Here is a 20,489-nt window from a genome sequence, read left to right as displayed (position 1 = left end):
GATCAAACCCCGGCCTCCGGCACTGGGAGCTTGGAGTCGTACCCACTGGACCACCAGGGAAGCTCCCAGCCTAAGTTTTCTAACCCTAGCAATGATTAGGTTATCCCTAGTTTAAAAGCTGTCAGTAGGTTCTCATTACTTCTAGAATTCCATAAAAATGTGGCAAGGTATATATACCACTCATTTCATCTATTTATTCATTTACTGAATGTGAATCATGTTTTGTAGCTCTAGTTTATAGAGCTACAAAATTAAAACTTCACGGTCCCTTTCTTTAAGGAATGAAGCCTAGAAAGGGAGACTGACGTACAAACAATTGATCCTACCACCAATTGATTCCACACGTGTATTATACCTCTCCACCAAACATGTTACTTTCCTGCCTTGGTCCCTTTTTCATAAGGTTCTCAGTCTTATCTTGCTATGAAGCTTTCCTTAATTTTTCATTGAGAACCAATCTACTCTTCTCTAAACACACTAAAAGTTGGTAGGCTGTTATAATAATTCTGATGAGGACAGGAATTGTGCGTCTTTTTTCTTATCAGTATATAATAGTGCTTTCCACATAGTAGAATCCTCAATAATTTGTGGAAAGAAGAAACAGTAATGGAGAGAAGGCATGTGGACATAAGATGACTGAAGCAAATATGATTAGAATGTCTCTCTGAAGCAACTCTACCCCTGGATATATTTGTAATACAGAATGTAACCCTTAATAATTCCAATACAGTTGGTTGCTTAAACACCCACTAATCCCTTTACTCACTTTTTGATCATCAGGAATTGGTTCCTGGGACTTTTGAAGTGAAGCTCTTTCTTCATCTACCCAATTTCCCCACTCTTCTGCTGGCGCATTCCAATCAGAGCTGGGATCAGCAGAAGACATACCATCTAAAATTTAACAGTGTCAATTAGGTATCTGTCACTTCTGCCAAAAACTAAATGCAAAACCCCAAATTCCTTATGTTGAACTAAGCTGTAATTTTAAACTACTGCTCTTCTTCCTCCCAAGTACATTTTAAGGGCTAGGAAAAATACCCAATAACATGACGGTAAAAACCTTTACCCAACTTCTGCTGGGCACATTATATGACTAGATGGAATGTCTAAGAAACTCCAGAAAACTTATGAATTAACCATTTATTCCACTCTCGCTACTTCCTTTATTATCAAAGGAAGTTTATCCCCTGAATTTGCTTTCTTTTCACTGTTTATGTGTAACTTCATCTAGGACTTGGTCATTTTTTCTGATTTGTCCCCTCAGGGTGTAAAATGAGTCACTCTCTAACAGCAGTGCCGAAATCACGCTCTTCCCTCCTTGTGAACTGTTTAACATTAGGTTCTTCTTCAAATTCACCAAGTCATGCACAATAGTCAACCTCTTCTTTTTCTCCTCTTTTTAAAAAAATACTTTACCTTCTTATATTTTTTCAGATTATTCAATGCTACTTTTATCTTTCCAAAATATATGAGTCACTTTCAGGGCTTCTATCACCCTCTTCTCAAGAAAAAAAAATTTTTTTTTTTTGAAGAATAAATTTCTAATCTAGACTTCCAAATTCTTTCACGCTAGGAAGCACTGAATTTTTACCTCCTTTGGGAAGCTATCACTGGCTTATTCTAAAAGAGAAAAACAATCTTTGGCTTTACCCTGGTTAGATAAGTAGCTCTCAAAATTAATTCTTCCCTCCTCTCCCTGGACATCATACACATCCATATATACACCTATAATAACTACTTAATGTTAACATAACAGAACTTAGACTTTATTTCTAAATGGTTAACAAGTCATTCTAACATTGCTCTTTATTGAAAAAAAATCCAACCTTTCCCCAATTAATGCCAAATGCTACTTTTATGAAATATTAAATTCTTAAATATACACTTCAGTCCATTTCTGGAATTTCTGTTCCATTCATCTATTCCTGTCATACAAAATATAACTTGTAATATATTTTATTATCTAGAACAACAAATCTGCCTGCATTACTCTTATCTTCTTCACTATTCTTATTTTTCCACATGAATTCTATTATTTTTGTTTAGAGGGGAGGTATTATTATATGACCTCATGAAGACTTAAAAAAAAATCTATGTTTTGGATAAATATATTGTGATCTGGGAAAATGCTCATAGAATAAAAATCATAGACAAAACTGCCTGTGCAACATGATCCCGAATTTATAAGAAGAAGAGACAAAAGAAAAGAATACATTAATAATAGATACATCTTAACAACGGAGTTACAGGAATTTCATCTTATTAAGTACTTACTAAATACTAGAACTTGAGCTAGACAGATAACAGAGGTACAAAAATGAGTATGAAATAATCCCTCCCCACATGGAGCTCGCAGTCTGTCTACTCAGGGATGAAGATAAGTAAGTACAACAATTAAGTACAGAGTGACAGATTCTGTCATGGGAAGTGCGAAAAGGGAGAAGAGGGGCTAAACCAGTAGAGGATGGGGAGAGACTGAAAACATCATAAGGAAGAATTTATGGTCCAGTAGAGGAAAAACATGGAGTGATTACAAGTGTGAAATGTGTTACAAAAAAGGAAGTTCCTTCATATATTTCTAAATTTACTACCATGAGCAGGTATCCAGAGCCAGTATTACACAGTAACAGCATAGAGGTTAAGAGCATGGACCTTAGAATCAAACAGACCTATATCTGAATATTGCTCTACCATTTAATAACTATGTGATTTTGGTCAAATGTCTCAATCTTAATTGGCTATGTACCAACTTCATAGGATTGTTGAAAGGATTATATTAGATACATGTAAAGCAGTTCATAGCAATGCAGTAAGTGCTCAATAAATGGTACCTACTGCTTTTAATATATCACTGATGACATTAACGATAGAAAGACAGTTTCTAAGCTATCAGGCATACACAATTAAGAATTTATTTCTCCCAATCCTGATAAATCTCTCAATAAGATACACTTGGTTATGTTTTAATGCAGAAGTCATTTTTATAAGTAAATATGTATGTAGTATGTGACCTCCCGTACTAGTAGTATGGGACTTCCCTGGTGGTCCAGTGGGTAAGACTGTGCTCCCAATGCAGGGAGCCCAGGTTCGATCCTTGGTCGGGGAACTAGATCCCGCATGCATGCCGCAACTAAGAGTTCACATGCCACAACTAAGAAGTCCACATCCTGCAATTAAAGATCCCGCATGCCGCAAGGAAGATCCCGAGTGCTGCAACTAAGACCCAGCACAGACAAAAAAAAAAAAAAAAAAAAAGTATCTAGTAGATGTCTGGAACCAATTGCTCATCTTACACCAAGCATTCATTAAAAATATTATTAGGAGATTTGAATGCCAAAGCTGTCAACTGTTTTGCTTAAACCTCACAAATAAGAAACCCAGATTTGGAAAATTGCTGTCCATAAGCCAGGTCACTTAGGGATTCCTGTCGGAAAAAAAACTTTATTTTGTCAAAAAAAAAAAAAAAGTTTAAGTGAATGGGCACTATTTAACATATAAACTCTTTTCTTAATAAATACGGTGGTGGTGGGGGGTGAGGGATAAAAATCTAGTAAAGTACTCGGTAAAATTATCTTTTTTTGTAAAAGGCTTAGACAGCCATAAAGTTTGAGGAGTAACTGTAGTCTATGTTTCAACTTCTATCAGAACATTAATAGAAGCATAAATCTCTACAGGCTTTATAAAGCTTTATTGTGATTTTTCCACGTTTACTGATTTCAGGTTGGTTTTTATATAATTTTTAAATTAACTGGGATCAAATAAAACTACTCCCCCCCACCCTCCCACCGCCCCTCACCCCCGACCTGTGGGATTTTAGTTCCCCAACCAGGGATCTAACTGGGGCCCTTGGCAGTGAAAGTGCAGAGTCCTAACCAGGGAATTCCCCAAATAAAACTACTTTAAAACAACAGATCAATCAACTAAGCCTAAAAATTGTCACCAGGAGACAACGCATAATTCTTAAGGTTCATGGGCCTAATGAACCTTAGTTTATTAGCACCAAGTATACATATACTTGGTGCTAATAATCTTAGTTTCCTTGAAACTATGTAGTACAGTTTCATTCATAGCATAGTTCCCTCCATTTATAGAGTAATTTCTCATTTCTTAAAATTCTCCCATTAGTTTGCCAAAGTCTTTCCAAAGAGCTTTATATTAGCTGTCTTTTCAAAATGGTAAGGAATTTGTCTCTCTATTGAATTTGCTTGTGAAATAATGTTTTAGGTTTAAGCATCCCGTAGCTATTTTCCTTTTTATCTCAGTAAGAAAATGGTTGTCAGCTGTTTCTGGTCAGAACTTAGTTCAGCATTAACTTTAATAAAATAAAACAAATATGTTAGAAAGAATTTCTCTAGTGTTTAAACAGACAATTTACAAATTAACCCCACTGAGTAGACTAATTATGCTCCTAGAAGAATATCATCAATAGCATCACAGCACTTACTGAATATTTACAATGTATCAGGCAGTGTTCTAAGGGCTTTATAAGTATTATGTCACTTAATCCTCTCAACAAGTCTGTGAGGGAAGAAATATTATATTTACAGATGATGAAACTGAAGCACAGAAAAACAATGAAGCTAAGATTCGAACCCAGGTAGTCTGTCCTCAAAGCCCATGCTCTCAACCCATTCACTATGCTGCCGTTAATTCTTTCACTCTGGTGTGCCAACAAAAACAAAATTCTATTCAACATCTGACTTTTTACAGGGGTTATGACGATATTGTTCCTTTATGATCAAGATAATTGAATGATTAACATCTGTCTTTAAAAAACATTACCTTCTGTACTTTAGCATCTTTAACTTTATTAAACAATTTTTTTTGGTCTCAATGCGTGGCATTCGGGATCTTAGTTCCCCAACCAGGGATCAAACCTGTGCCCCCTCTAGTGGGAGCGCAGAGCCTTACCCACTGGACTGCCAGGGAAGTTCCAGCATCTTAACTTTATATTCAAGTGCTTGGGTAAATTCAATGCCTTTCTGCTAGATAATGATGTTTATGCCTCAAACCAGAGGGTCAATATATTAATCGTATCACATTGTTAAATGTAAAGATAGTATATATATACTTTGTGGATTAGTAATCTCAAATACTTCATGCATTCTATAAATTTAGAAGGAATAACTAAATTCACTGAGTACCAAAATTAGCGACATTAAAGAAGATAACACAAAAAATAAAATTCACAGAGAAAATGAGGTTAAAGAGTAACTTTGGACTGAAAAGACTGCCAATACAGCATAACAAACAAAAAAGGCGGTCTGATACTTATTACTTAAGTACAGAGTCCCATGGATATGTTTATTTCAGTCTCTTATTTATCAGCCAATTGTGTTTTTCATTATCACAAGAATAAAAAGATAGAAGTAGAGCTATTCTTTCCAAGCAGGGAAGCCTAGAGCCCTGTTTGCTCCATTTTCCTCAGCTTCAACCCACAGCTGCCCAAGACAACTCAGTGCTATTTTCTTACAATCACTCCTCAATTCTATTTTGCATATAGCAGCTCATTCTTCCCGAAGTACAGACTGTTTCCTCCCCCGCCCCCCACAAAACAGTGCTTCACATCCTTGTAATACTTTGTATTTATCTGATACTTTATAATTTTCAAAGAGCTTTCATGTTCACTCCCTCATTAAAACCTCATAACACTCTATGGAAGTAGATATGAAAGATTATTTGCTCTGTTTCACAGGTCAATTAATCTAGATTCCAAGATAAGTGACAAAGTCCAAGACATATGAGGTACTATGTTTTTTTTTTTTTTTTTTTTTTTTTTTTTGTGGTACGCGGGCCTCTCACTGTTGTGGCCTCTCCGGTTGCAGAGCACAGACTCCGGACGCGCAGGCTCAGCGGCCATGGCTCACAGGCCTAGCCGCTCCGCGGCATGTGGGATCTTCCCGGACTGGGGCACGAACCCGTGTCCCCTGCATTGGCAGGCGGACTCCCAACCACTGCGCCACCAGGGAAGCCCGAGGTACTATGTTTTAAAGTCAGGACTAGAACTAGGATCTACCTTCTAAACTAGTACTCTGACCCTTGGCTCCCTAATACTTAGCCAGCAATTCAAGGCTTTTCACAATATGGTCCTTCCTAATATACCTTTCCAACCTCACCTCCCTCAACTGTGCTTCAACGAATCTAACAGAGACTAGTCTAAGACTAATCTTTGGATTGTGTTGCAAGCATACCTTCATGATTACAATCATCATCGAGGTTGTACCATGCAGTGGTTAAGAACATGAACTCTGGGGGCCAGACTACCAAAGTTTGATACTAGCTCTTCCACTTAACTGTGTGGCTGGGGAAAATTAGATAACTTTTCTTTACCTCAGTTTCTTCAACTGGAAAGTGTGGGAAAAAAAAATACCTACCTCACAGAATTGTACTAAACAAGCTAATAATATGCATAAGACTTAAACCATCTAGATCACTGCCTGGCACAGTCAGGTGTTTGATTTTATTATCATTAGTACTATTGAACACCTGTGTATAAAAAACTGCACTAGATACTGAGGATAAGGAAAGTCCTGTTTCCAGAGGGTTTTAAATTCTAACATTTAAGGTTGTGGGGAAAAAGAAAATTTTTTTTTTTTTAAATGAAGATGGTATGAACTTTCTGAACATAAAAACCATATTCTTCCTTTTCCCTTCCTCTTTTTTTGTGACTCTTGCCTTTAACTTTCCTATGCTTCTACTGGAAATGAGACTAAGAAAATGGTTTTCTACCAATATAAAAACGTGCATACCTCATGAATTCAAAGCCATTCCTGTATATTCTATTTACTCTATTATATTAAAACTAGGAAAAGAAATAGAACATTCATTTAAAACAATTTAAAAACTAGACAAACTACAGAGCAATTATAAGAAAACTTCATGTTTAAATATTGCCTCAATCATGAAAAGTGAATTTAGTTTTAATTCTACAGGTATTCAATAGTCAGTTTACAAGTAGTATACATTTGGTATTAAACTATATTACTATGACCTAAAAGGTGAAAAATTAGGATTAAAAGTAAAACATAAAGCATGAATTAGGGTGTTAGAAAGAAAATTCTGAAAACAAAAACAAAAATAAACTGATAATTTTTAAAAGGACATACTTAACCCAGACCATTCATCATCGATATATGGTTGATTACGGCTAACATCCCACTGATAATCAGAAGTGGTAGACTGAGAAACTGGCTCAGCAGTAGACCCTTAAATGAAAACGAATGCAATAAAATTAAAAATGGAATTTTCTAATGATGTTTCATAACAATAGTTCTATACTTTGCACACGAAGACTTAATTATTTTTTATTTCTCCTAAAAGGAAAACTGCAGACATCAGAAAAAGAGTTAAGATAAAGAAAAGCAGAATTGAGGGTAATTTTAGATTAAGCACGATAATCACTGGATTGAATTCACTGATCAGAAATATATTTTTTCCCTAGTACCAATCCCTTAGATTTTGTCCTTTATAATATATACTTCAAACCAGGTATCTACAAATTTCAAGAAGTCAAAGAAAAATTGTTTTATTTTTCTTCTTCATGAAAAATAATAAAGCATAAAAGAAATACTGGAAATTTCAGGGTATGCCTCTATCCTTAGAACCCTGAAGGACACAACTAGAAAATGTCTGAGCTTGCTAGAACCTTCTGCCTAAGAAAAAATAAAAGAAATAGATGACTATCTAGAGAGGTAAGGCAGAAAGAAGCCAAAGAGAATAAGACAGTTGTGCTGGTGGTTTAGAGACCAAGGTAAGTTCAAGTGCACTTAAAAGCAAGAGAATATTATCTTCTAAATTTTTTCTGTTTTTACTTTTTTAGGAGGTGGGGAATAGGTGGGGTGAGTGGGGTCACACAGTCCTTTAGCAATATGATGAAAGCTGTGGTTGGACTACTGTCCAGGACTTACACAAAGTTTTGCATATAAATTAAAGGATGCCAGGTCAAAAATCCTTGGCTCTATAGCCATAAATTCGTTTTAGAATAGAAATGTAAAGCAGTGGTTTTCCATCAGGGATTTATATACCCCAGACCTTCTGAATCAGAATTTGCACATGTTTTGGAGTCCTTCTTAGGTGACTGTGATATTCACTTTGCATTCAGAGCCACTGATAAAGGGTTAAGAAGAATACCTGTTAGTATAAAAGACACTTCCCCTCACAAAAGTCCTTACTCACTTATAAATTTTCACTTGGTTATAGATGATCTTACTAGCCTTCCACTAATATGCTTGAAATATACTCAAAACAGTTATATATTTTAAATATAAATTTTGACAAATGGAGTAACCCTATAAAATTCATATATAAATAGCACATTAGCTGCTTAGAAAGACTACAGTAACACTGTTGCTATTTCTTTAGCAGCTGTCTCTGAATATATGAATAGAATAGCATCTGTGTTGTACAAAGTCACCAAATGAAGGAAGAAATTAACTTGTACCTCTGGAACTAAAATGTAGCCTATGAGACCAAGGGTTGGCAAACTACAACTCATAGGCCAGATCTAACCATCCCTTTTTTGTATGGCCCATGAACCAAGAACAGTTTTTATATTTTTAAATGGTTGAAAAAAAAATCAAAAGAACAATATTTCAGAACCAGACACACTCATTTGGTTTATGTATTGCCTCTAGCTGCTTTACTGCTACAATGGCAGAATTAAGTAGTTGCAACAGAAGACGGTATGGCCCACAAAGCCTAAAATATTTGCTATTGGGCCCTTTACAGAAGAAGTTTGCTGACCTCTATTCTAGACTAGGTGACTCCAGACACTGTGGAACTACAAGATTAGTACTGGGTCCATGAATTCTAACGTGAACTAAACATTACAAAACTAAATGTGTCCCATGTTTATGTAGTATTTGTTAAGTATATATAGCATTTATATTATTAATAAAAGGCATATCCATGTAAGTAATGCTGAATTATAGTAGTTTAGTAGTAATAATGAATTTTCTAACTCAACAGATACTCAGAGGGTCCACATAACCCGAAAGCTATAAACTCATGATGAATAAGGGCAGATAGAAATAAAATGCCAAACTGCAAGTAGAATTATGGTAGGGGTAAACTAGTAACAGAAGAGTGTCATGACCTTGAAGGGAAGGCCTTCTATTTGCATTCGTCTGTGTGCCAACACACTTTCAGTTAAGTTAGGCCACAAAATCTTCTGATCTCCACCACAGAAAGGAACTAAGCCACCTGCAGGTAAGAATTTAGGTCTTTCTTTATTAAGGCCTCTGCTACTTTATACTGTATATCTATAATTTATGTGGATAGCAGTACTTGACTCTGATTATTTTTTTCAAATAGCAAGTGCTAAAGTTAAACAGAAAATTTTTTTGTTAACTAAATGAAAGACTGTTTTCACATACCAGAAACAGCAGAGTTAAGTGTGAGAGATGCAAAAGAAGCAGAATTCTGTTCAGAGGTATTCATTCCCCTATCCACACTAGACCAAGCAGCTGTTAAAATAAAGAACGTCACTTGGAACCTTCAATTTGCAATGAAACTTGAAAGATACGTACAGATTTATAACTATGATAATAATATTTAAAGATACCCTTAGAAATCAGAACCACCTAATATGGCAATAGCTACCATTTATTGAATGTCTATTATGTACTGGGCTCTTTACACCAACTACTTCTAATCCTTAGGGCAGCCCTGCTAGGCAAAGTTTCAGAGCAGTTAAGTGACCTGCTGACAGAAAACACCCGAGCCATGACTGGAACTTAAACCTACTTTCCAAGCCCATGTTCTTTCTCTGCTACAGCAAGCTACACGATCATCTACCACAATTAAGCTACTAGTTTGGATGAGGCACTGAAACTTGGTACTTCACACTCATTATAGCCAATCCTTACAACTACTTGAATATGGGATTCACACAGGTTAAATAACTAGCCTAATATCCATAAAAGCTTGTATGTGGAAAAATAGGGATTCATCCCAAATAGGTCTGTCTGAACTAGGAACAAGCTCATTCCACTACACCATGATATCTTCTCAACATTTTAAAGCAATTGCCTACTTACGTATGAGTATTTTAAGGAACATATATACATCCATGAGACAAGTCACATCTGTCTCTTCTCAGCAACTCACTGCAAACCTCATTTAATATAGTTCCCTTTCAATTTCAATAAAGGTCCTAGTCCATCTAAGCAGGAACTCTAATCTGCTGCTTAAGTTTGTCTACAGCAACATTAAGCAAGTACTACCAACTAATTTATGTACTAATTATGAAAATGCTACATAGGTTTTGTAAGTAAATTGCAAATATCTCAAAAGGTCATTGTTCTTAAGATTACTTGATAAAATTTGACCATTTCTTTTATTAAGTGTGAAAGGATGCTTTATTAGCATAGAAATTTATGCTTTTATTACTGCTGAAAACGAGGCTAGGAATTTAGGGATTGTCTCTTCTTCCAAACAAATCTTGATATTTCTACACAATTTCTGGACATTGCAGGGGAAGAGGGGAGGACAAGCTGAAGAACAATATTAGCAAATGATATAGAGTCTGCTTCTTAGGGATGTTAGTCAACATGAGTTTTTCTAAGCTTACAAGTGATGGGAAAAGCAAGTAACATGCAAAGAAACAGTTCTTTCTACTTAAACACTAAAAACTCTGTAATGTCTATTGCTCCCCCAAACTAAAATAAACCAAGCAAAACATATCTGCAACAAGCACAACAGAAAGGATTATATGTTTAATGCACAAGGAATTACAACTTAAAGCACAAAAAACAGAGGCCATTACACAAATGGGCAAAGAACATGAACAGACAATTTACAAAAGAAACAGAAATGATCAACAAAGTTGTGAAAAACACTCAACCTCATTAGTGATTTTAAAAAGTTAACCAAAACAATTTATGTATTTTTTCCTTATCAAATTAGAAAAGATTAAAAAAATAAGAATACTCAACCTTGGTAAGCATATGATAAATGGCACTCATACTGATGCTGACAGGATAAATTAGAATTTTCCTAGAAAATACTTTGACAACATGTCGTAGAGTAAACATTCATATTTCCTTTAATCCAATAATATCACTTCCAAGAATCTATCCTAAAGAAATAACCCCCAAACAAATATATTCAATGCAACGTCATTTACATTTCTTTAAAAAAAGAAGTTATTTCTCCGATAATACGGGAATAGTGAAATAGTTTATGCTATGTTTACACAATGTATCACATGGTCATTAAATAAAATACAGGAAGTAAAGAAAATGTTTGAGGCACAATATTAAGTGAGGGAGGAGGAACACAAAAATGCATGTATGATTTGGATTGTGTAAAAAAACCAAAATGAAACCCACAGAATTGTACACAGGAAAGAAAAAAAAAAAAGGACCATAAGGAAATATATGGTTGTCACTGGGTAATGTATAACAGTGGGTTTTTCCTTCTCTTTTTGCAGTTTTCCATATTAAATATGGATTTCTTTTCTATAACACATGCACACACAAACACACCTGAAATTAAGTTGCTTTTAACTCGATGGCTCTCAACAGAAATAAGCTTCTCACTACTAGTCTTTATCTTTAGAATCCAGGGGAAAAATTAATTACAAATAGGCATTTTGTAGACTGTAAAATAGTATATAAATTGACGCTATAAACTGTATCTCCATTTACTACTTTTATTTAAACTCAATAGTAGAACTGTTGAAATCAGTCAAAAAGTCTGCTTACACATTACTCTTATTACATCACTAAAAATACACAATTATATCAGTTAGCTAAACTGATAATCAAATGTGATAAAAGCAAGTGAAATAATTAAATAAAGAGTAAATAATAAATGCTATTATTCACTTATTTAGTTCCCATTTTGCTCCATGTGAAGGATGTGAGATGAGTTAATCTATATTCTTTCTGTATAGCATGACTAATTTTTCTACTAATGGATCTGTTTTTCATTCTTGGAAAATTTTAAATGTACCAGATAGGCATTTTAAACAAACTTAAAATTTTCTAACAGTTCTTACCAATGCCAGAAAATATTGATCGGTCACTCCAACTCCTTCCCCAGTCTTTTCCATTTGCATTAGCATCTCCACCGTCTTGACCCCAAGCAGATGGTTCAGTTTTCCTCTTGCCTGCAGAAGGAGGTGAAACAGAGTTCCACTTCTCCTCACCTGCACTGATCTGTGAGGAGAGTTTTACAGACTTTTCATTCCAGCCTCCTCCATTTACAGTGAGGTTTTCATTCAATCCTGAAGAAACTTAAAGAAAAGAAAATAAAGATTAAAAATGGATACATGACTCCCTGTTAAAACTGGGATATTTTCAAGTTTCTATAATTGCTTGATTTATATTTATATTTTTATTTATCCTCTAAATAGCTCAAGCTTTAAAGATAAAATGAAGAATTTAAAAAGTGACATGACCACCATGGATGACTGCTAATTTAAAAACTACGAGTATGTCTGAACTTAATATATATACTAATTATGTTTTCAAAAGCAGACTAACTTGCTCAAAAGAAGTAAAACAGAGCAAAGAAGAAAACACATATTCTGGTATACTCAGAATACTCACCCACTAAGAACATAAAGACTTCTTCTTAGTTACATGCGCTTTCCTTAAAAATATATATATATATATACATACACATATATATATATAGTATAAGGCAGTGATTCTAAAACCTGGCTGCACATTAAAATCAAATGAAAAATTTCTTGGGCTTCCCTGGTGCTGCAGTGGTTGAGAGTCTGCCTGCTGATGTAGGGGACACGGGTTCGTGCCCTGGTCCGGGAAGATCCCACATGCCGCTGAGCGGCTAGGCCCGTGGAAAAAAAAAAAAAAAGCCTTGAAAGAAATGAAAAATTTCTTAAAAGTAGACACTGGAGCCTCAGCCCAAACCAATCAAAATCAGAATCTCTAGGGATAGAGTCCAGACATCATTATGTTTGTGTGTATACATTTATATGCAGGTATATGTACACATGTTTATGTATTATCTGTGTGGTGTATATATATACACACACACACAAATACACATAGGTGTGTGTATGTAAGTACATGTTTCTTTTTATATACGTGTGTGGTTCTCTAAGCTTCCTAGATGGCTGTAATGTGTAGCCAGGATTGAGAACCATGAGAATGAAGGAAGCTGACAGTGTTAAGAACAAGCCTGAAACGAGAAGGTGCTTCTTCATTTGTGAATTTACGTTTTACTACACTTTAGTTTTTAGGAAAGGTGTATCATTCTCTACTTAATTCAATCTTTATCATAAACTAGTAAATAAAATATATTTTCTATTTGTGAAGTACTGCATAACTCTATACTATAGTCCATTTATTATGAAATATGTGATACTGTTCAGGAAGCAGTTTAGAAGATTATAGGTATTAAGGCTTCTTATCTAATTTCAGGGGTAAAGTCTTTTATCCCATATATGCCTATATCAAACCCAAGTCCGGAAAAAAAAAAATCTTTTTCTCTATTAGCTTAAACAATGCAAGCAAGAATCAAAATTGCATATAAACTATTAACTATTAATTGCATAACTATTAAAGAATGTTTTTACATATAGGGGAGAGGGAGAAACAACTAGAATATACCAAAGACTGTTAGAAGTGGGAGTGATTTTTCTGTTTATCTATTTTCTAAAACCTCTGAACTGTGATTATGTTACTTTAGTAATTAAAATCATTTCTAAGCCTTTTTTTTTCTTTCTGTGTCATTCATGTGAGGAAAGAGACATACATATAAGTTTCTATCTTGATGGGCCTTCAATTTAAGTTACATGTAATTTCTCTCACCCTGAAGTGTAGAATCTCCTTTTCCAGACTTAAAGTTGCTAACTTGAACATTTAGATGAGAATCACCTGGTTGAAATAGAAATAAAATTTATTTAATACTAAATAGGCCACTATGCACATTAAGTTAGGAGTAACATACAAATTAATTTTTACTAATTATTTATCATAAATTGCTCCTTTAAGTACTAAAGTCTTACACTAGAAAAGAGCCACTTTTTACTCACAGCATATTTCACATGTCCTTAAGGATTTGAGCTCTCTAGTTATCATATTCTTAGTCAACTAAAATGCCAAAAAAGGACCTGGAAAATTGCCCAAGTATATATAGAGTCTCCTGTTCTATAATGGTTATCAAGATTCTTTAAAGTAGGAATTGAAGAACTGCGCTCTGTAATTGGATTCAACTTTGCCACCTCTCAGCAATACCAGCTAGGTGCCTTTTCAACAATCCTGGAAGCAAACACATCAACTTAGAAGAATTTTGCCAATATTTGGAGCAGGACTTAGGAAATATGGCAAGCGGTAAGACTACATGTTATAACAAAGATACTATTTCTCTGACACTGAAAAGCATAATGATCACAAGGTATCAAAAACCCAGCATGACACAGGATTGTGCTAGCAAGGAAGGCATGCACAAGACAGTGAAAAGTAGTCACCAACAGAAACACTACAGCATGGCTAATATGTGACAGTGAAAATGGATAAGCAGAAGTCACTGCTGTACCACAGCAATAAATTCCACCAAATCATCAAGCAAAAAAGTAAAAGACACCAAGGCTAAGACAGAGGTTTGGAGACAAGTGGGAGGTGCTGGCAATTAATGAAAAGGTGAAGGAAGAAAAGTCAATGCCTGAAGCAAGATGAACAGCATCACTCTGTAGACTGATGTTTCCAGGGTAAAAGTGATGGCAGTGTAAGAACTATCAAGAAGCCATCAGTATTGGATAGTTTGAACATGTGAAATACTTGGGAAGAACATTAGCTCAATAATGTTTGCAGTTCCAGTCTAGCTTTATCAAACACCTACAGCATTCTCAAAAAGTTGGGGTGCTAAGAAATCCAGATAGAACCTGTATTATCCAGAACATGCTTGTTTCATCTTGGAATGAAAAGAATGGTGACAAGTCATTTCATTTAATGAATGTCCACTATAAGAAATGGAGATGTTAGGGAGTTGGGGCAAAGCAATACACGTGAGAAAAAAGCAGCAATCATTCTCTCATGTGACAAGGCAGAAAGGCAATTTTAATTTAACAGGCCATTCATTAGGCAGTATGTGACAAGTAACACTGCTGGTATCAGGTAAACCAATACGTGGTCCACAGTACTCTCACGAAGAAGGGTATATCAGCACAATGATGTAAGCAGTTTAAAATAGCCAGATTTTGACGTAATGATATTTTGTACATCTGATTAAAAGGAGTTGGATTTGATGTATCACTCTTATGTTCCACTAATATACCTTTATTCTTCTTGGAACCAACAGGAAATGATGCAGTTGTAACTTGCTCGGTGGTAACTGTGATGGTATTTTCTATCCCAGGGATAGTTGAATCCAATGAACCAGAATCAGACTGCACCTTATCACGTTTACGCTGCTGTCGTTTCTCTCTGTGACTAATTTTAGTTTCCCAGGCTCCTGACATAGCCCCAGAAAAAAAAACGTTATTCAGTAAGGGGAAGACAAAAAAGTTGTAGTTTTGGGGGGAAAACATGGTGGGGCATCTGAAGTATCATGATAAATTTAGATATTAAACTAAAAACCAAGAGTGCTGATTCTACTAATTTATCCTATGAATTTATTCTAATCTCGCTGTTCTAGGCAGCTAACTGCCATTATTTATTCTGGTAATTTTTATTAGATCTGTCATCTATGGTTTAGAAAAAATTGATGTAAGTTATCGTGCATATTTTTTATCTTGCTGGATAGTACTAGTAGGGGACTGTTATATATACGTACTAATAAATGGGTTTATTAGGTGAGGACAATAAATGGCTTACTTAAGAATTTCGCACCCAGCCTTCTAGGGATGGTATATTTAAGAACAATGGGAAAAAAACCAAACCACGTTTCTAGGAAACAAAGACAAAATGAACGGCTTTTAAATTGCTCAAGATATTGGGCTAGACCTTAAATTTCAAGGCAGTTCCCTTCAAGGAAAGCATTGTTAGATACTTAAATAATTTAGGGGAAAAACGTGTCTCCTAACAATGTCACAGATGTGTACATTAAAATCTATAGTTATTAAAAAGAAGAGCCAGATAAAAGATTAAGCGAAACAAATGCAGCTTTTATGTAATGCACCTTGGTAAAAAAGGATTAAAAATTTTTCTACAGTCCTTTCACTTGCTCAAGTACCTTCATCAACTTCCTTTCCATCATGGCGTGAACTGTTTTGCACTGCTTTAGCATCTGACTTTGATTTCTTCTTATTTTTCTTTGACTGAAAGTAAAATAGAATGTTACTTAATATTTCATTATGTTTTTGAAAAGGTAGGAGTCAGTAAAATACATAATAAAATGTATGATGCTGACAACCAAAAAAATTTAATGTTTGATTAAAAAACTTAACGTATTAAATGGCAATAATAGTATGAGGTTACCATTTATTCAGTGGTTACTATATAAGTACGTTACATTCAATTCTTTATTCCTTAAAAAAAGCTCACTAGAAAGGTATTATTCCCATTTTAGAGATTAGGAAACAAAGACTTAGAGATGTTAAATAGGCTGTCTGGGTTGCATTAAGTTAATAAATTAGGAAATAGGTCTATCTGGCTCCAAAGTCTGTGCCCTTAGACATCATGCTATCCTAACTTACATCATAAATAAGGTACTATAACATGATGTTTTCAGAGCAATAAAACGAAAACCTATTGCTAGTGGTCAGAAGGAAAATGATGTACTTGATTATTGGTTTCTTGATTTCGTAAAGCAGATTGTTGGCATACTCTTCGTATAACAAATTAATGAGTCAACTGTACAAAATAGGTAATATTTTGTCAGTTTCCAAGCAGTGTGAAAATACCTAAGATTTGTATATGGTAGATGTGTAGTAATTCATTAAAGAAAAAACACCTACACATACACAAGATATGGACATTTTTGGAATGGCTTTCCAATTCCCTTTGCTAATATTTTCTCCTCTCAAAAGGTTACTAAAAACTTCATGAAGCCATGATTTCTATATTTAGATAAGTGTTTCCAAAAAAGAACTAATATTTAAAAATATAGATTTTATTTATACTTCGTATTCACTCATTTAACTATTTACCGAGATTGGCTATGTATGTATTATTGTGCACTATCTTAAAGTTAAGTTTACAACTAAAAAGAAATAGGGTAAGCAGTAACTGACAGTTTGAGTAAGCAATAAATGATAGCTAATTGCTTCTTATCAAGAAACTACTTGCAAATATTCTCAAGTGGCATGGGAATACATAAAAACTATTAAAATGTTTTCTTACGTTCCCCATAGTTGATATGCATCTGTTTCTTTGCATGTTCTCATTATCATTAACATGTATCATGTTTAAGGTACTGGTTTATTACTTCTACCAAACCAGGCTCATAGCCACTTAAAAAAAATTGAGATATCTTTTTCAGTGTAGTTCAGCGGTTTTCAGTATCTTCGAAGTTGCACAACTATCACTGGTATCTAATTCCAGAACATTTTCATCATCCCTAAAAAGAAACCTGGGACCCATTAGCAGTCACTCCCTACTACCTTTTCCCCACTGGCACCCACCACTAATCTACTTTCTGTATCTCATATCCACTCTTAAGTAAAGATGTAACACACTGAGCATCTATCAGTTACAATCTAGAGCAAGGGTCAGCAACCTTTTTCTTTTTCTTTCTTTTTTTTGGCCATGTGGCTTGTGAGAATCTCAGTTCCCCAACCAGGGATTGAACCCACATCCTTGGCAGGGAAAGCGCAGAGTCCTAACTACTGAACCGCCAGGGAATTCCCAGCAAACTTTTTCTCTAAAGGATAAAACAGTAAATATTTTAGGCTTTGCAGGCCGTATGGTTCTATATGTAGCAACCAAATAATTCTGCTGCTGTAACATTAAAGTAGTCATATACCATATATAATTAAATGGGTGTGACTGTGTTCCAGTAAAACTGCATTTCTAAAAATAGGAATGTGGCTGAATTTGGGGGTCAGAGTTTGCCAACCCCTGGTCTAGAGTAGTACTGTCCAACAGAAATATAACCCAAGCCACGTATGTAATTAAAATTTTTCTAGCAGATATTAAAAAGTTAAAATATGTAACATTAATTTTTATATTTCACCCAACGCATCCAAAATACTATCATTTCAAAATGTAATCAATATTAAAACTATTAATAAGACAGTACGAAAAAGAATGCTAAATAGCCACACGTGGCAAACAGCTACTATATTGGACAGTCACACCTACAGAAACTAAAGTAAGTACCCCCCGCCTTACAGATAAGGAAACCTGAGGCCATAAAGAGATTATATAACTTGCCTAAGACATAGGGTTAAGTGTTGAAACCAAGACTAAAATCCAGTTCTGACTCCAGAGCCTTGCCTCACAAATACTTTCCTTTCTGACTCTCTACATATAATGCCAAATATAAATTCAATCATGTATTAGCTATGTGATTTAGGGTTGAATCACTCTAAATCCTTTTCCCCAACTGTCATATGGGACAAAAACTCCTACTAACTTCACATAAGGTTCTTTTAAGGATTAAATAAGATGTGAAAGCAGACTGCTGACTACAAAGCCACATGCATAAATCAGCTTTTTTTTTTTAAAAGAGGGAAGCTATGGAAAAAGGACAGGAATTACATTCACACTGAAATATACTGTGATTTGTCATTAAACTAAAATCTGCAGAAAAGTAAGGGAAATTATCTTGATTTAGGCTTCCATCTTGTTTGATTTTATACTATTACCTTTAAAAGTAACCTCACTTTAAAAGTAACCTCTCACTCAGATGAGACTTCGTAACAATATACTATTAAAAGCTTTAAAGTGGGCTTCCCTGGTGGTTTAGTGGTTGAGAGTCTGCCTGCCGATGCAGGGGATGTGGGTTCGTGCCCCAGTCCGGGAAGATCCCACATGCCGCGGAGCGGCTGGGCCCGTGAGCCATGGCCGCTGAGCCTGCGCGTCCGGAGCCTGTGCTCCGCAACGGGAGAGTCCACAACAGTGAGAGGCCTGTGTACCGCAAAAAAAAAAAAAAAAAAAAAAAAAAAAAAGCTATAAAGTAAATATGTATACACACTACTAATTGACCCAGCCATCCTACTGAGGTGAATGTCTTACTTCTGATCAGCTCCATTACAGCTAACAGTTGAAGGAAAACTGAGAACGTAAGTTCTGCCTTCCTGTTACCCATAGTCCTTCCCCCCATTGTTGTCAGGCTTCACTATGGAGCTGGGTGGATTACTAAACTAGCCTCTCCTGAATGGTCTTCATACAATCAAGATTTATTAAATACCTACTATGTGTCAGACATTGTTTTAGGAACTCAGTATACAGAACTAAATAAAACTTTCTACTTATGGAAAGTGTACTATACTAATCTAATAGGAGAAACAGACATGTAAATGAGACATTAGGAGAAATTCTTATCTTCAAGGGCTTCCCTCCCATTGCTCATCTCCCAACATATCTATACCAGTCCAATTAATTTACATTCCCATTTAAAAACTCCCTACCATTTTCTACCATCTATAAAGTCTAATAACTTCCTCATATGATACAGGTCTTCCACAAATTAATCTCAACTGTATATTCTTTTATTCACATATACAATCATTTGGTTCCAACACGACTGTCATCTCTAAATATTCTTGTCTTTGCCCAAACGTTACTGACCATGAATTTTCTCTCAAAATAAAGTACGGTAGCCTGGGTGCTTAGGGTGACTTTCCTTGTACCCTTTACCGTGTACCCCCTCCCTCCCTCTACTGATGTCCAATGCCTAAAATGATGTGCATTATTTTTTCTTAACCCAGCTCAAGTTCCACCCCATTTGCTTTATCTCTGTCATCTTCCTCTCCCCAATTAATTAATTAATACCTTTTAACATCCTAAATAAGAATGCCAATGACTATATATAAAACATGAGTAAAGCTTAATATTTTGATAAAAAATAGTATAAACAGAAAGCCTAATATTTTCTTCCTTCATCCCAATGGAGCTTCTTATGTATTCCAATTTGGAGAGTACAGTCTTTAAAGCACATGCTAAAGTAGTTCTAAGACTGTGAGTAATTTGCTCTCAAATTCACAGAACTTAAATATAAAAAAAAATGAACTGGTTATCAAAGAAAACACACAAAAATAACTTCCATAATCAAGCTCATCTTTTAATCTTAACATAAACGAACACTCCGTAATATTAGACAATACCCAAATAAGTGTTATCATGTATTAGAGTGGCAAAAGGTATACCTTGACAACAAAAGCAGATCTATTCAAATGGCTAACTGCTCTCTTAACAGATACTGCTATTTTAAAGAACTGCAAAGTATAAAGAAAGGCAGAACAGTGCCCAATTAATGCTGAAAAGATTAACTTAGGGAGTATAATCTAATATTTGCATTGCAACAAAACTATCAGAAGAGGAATACTGTACAAATTTTTAGTTAAATGATACTTTATTTTGCAATTAGCCATTTACACACAAGGTAAATTGCCAGGTTCTGAATGTAATCCT

General features: G+C 35.0%; 1 protein-coding gene across 7 annotated transcripts in view; it reads right to left on the bottom strand.

Annotated features, from left to right (window-relative positions):
* MTDH (metadherin) overlaps nucleotides 1-20,489 on the bottom strand; it is a 53,756-nt gene that overhangs the window by 11,146 nt on the left and 22,121 nt on the right. For 2 of the 7 annotated variants that reach the window (XM_019925088.3, XM_019925090.3), the window contains 7 exons: nucleotides 16,147-16,231; nucleotides 15,250-15,426; nucleotides 13,785-13,850; nucleotides 12,002-12,238; nucleotides 9,375-9,464; nucleotides 7,107-7,205; nucleotides 767-891 (listed from right to left, as the gene is read on the bottom strand). In XM_019925088.3, coding sequence (XP_019780647.1) covers nucleotides 767-891; nucleotides 7,107-7,205; nucleotides 9,375-9,464; nucleotides 12,002-12,238; nucleotides 13,785-13,850; nucleotides 15,250-15,426; nucleotides 16,147-16,231 — 879 coding nt within the window. The remainder of the gene's footprint in view (nucleotides 1-766; nucleotides 892-7,106; nucleotides 7,206-9,374; nucleotides 9,465-12,001; nucleotides 12,239-13,784; nucleotides 13,851-15,249; nucleotides 15,427-16,146; nucleotides 16,232-20,489) is intronic. The other 5 variants (XM_033843270.2, XM_019925089.2, XM_019925091.3 and 2 more) reach the window with 5 other exon arrangements.

The sequence above is a fragment of the Tursiops truncatus genome, chromosome 17 (assembly GCF_011762595.2).
Source record: "Tursiops truncatus isolate mTurTru1 chromosome 17, mTurTru1.mat.Y, whole genome shotgun sequence".
In the NCBI taxonomy this organism is placed as follows: domain Eukaryota; kingdom Metazoa; phylum Chordata; class Mammalia; order Artiodactyla; family Delphinidae; genus Tursiops; species Tursiops truncatus.
The sequence above is the reverse complement of the archived record's forward strand: the minus strand, read 5'-3'. Positions and strand labels throughout refer to the sequence as shown.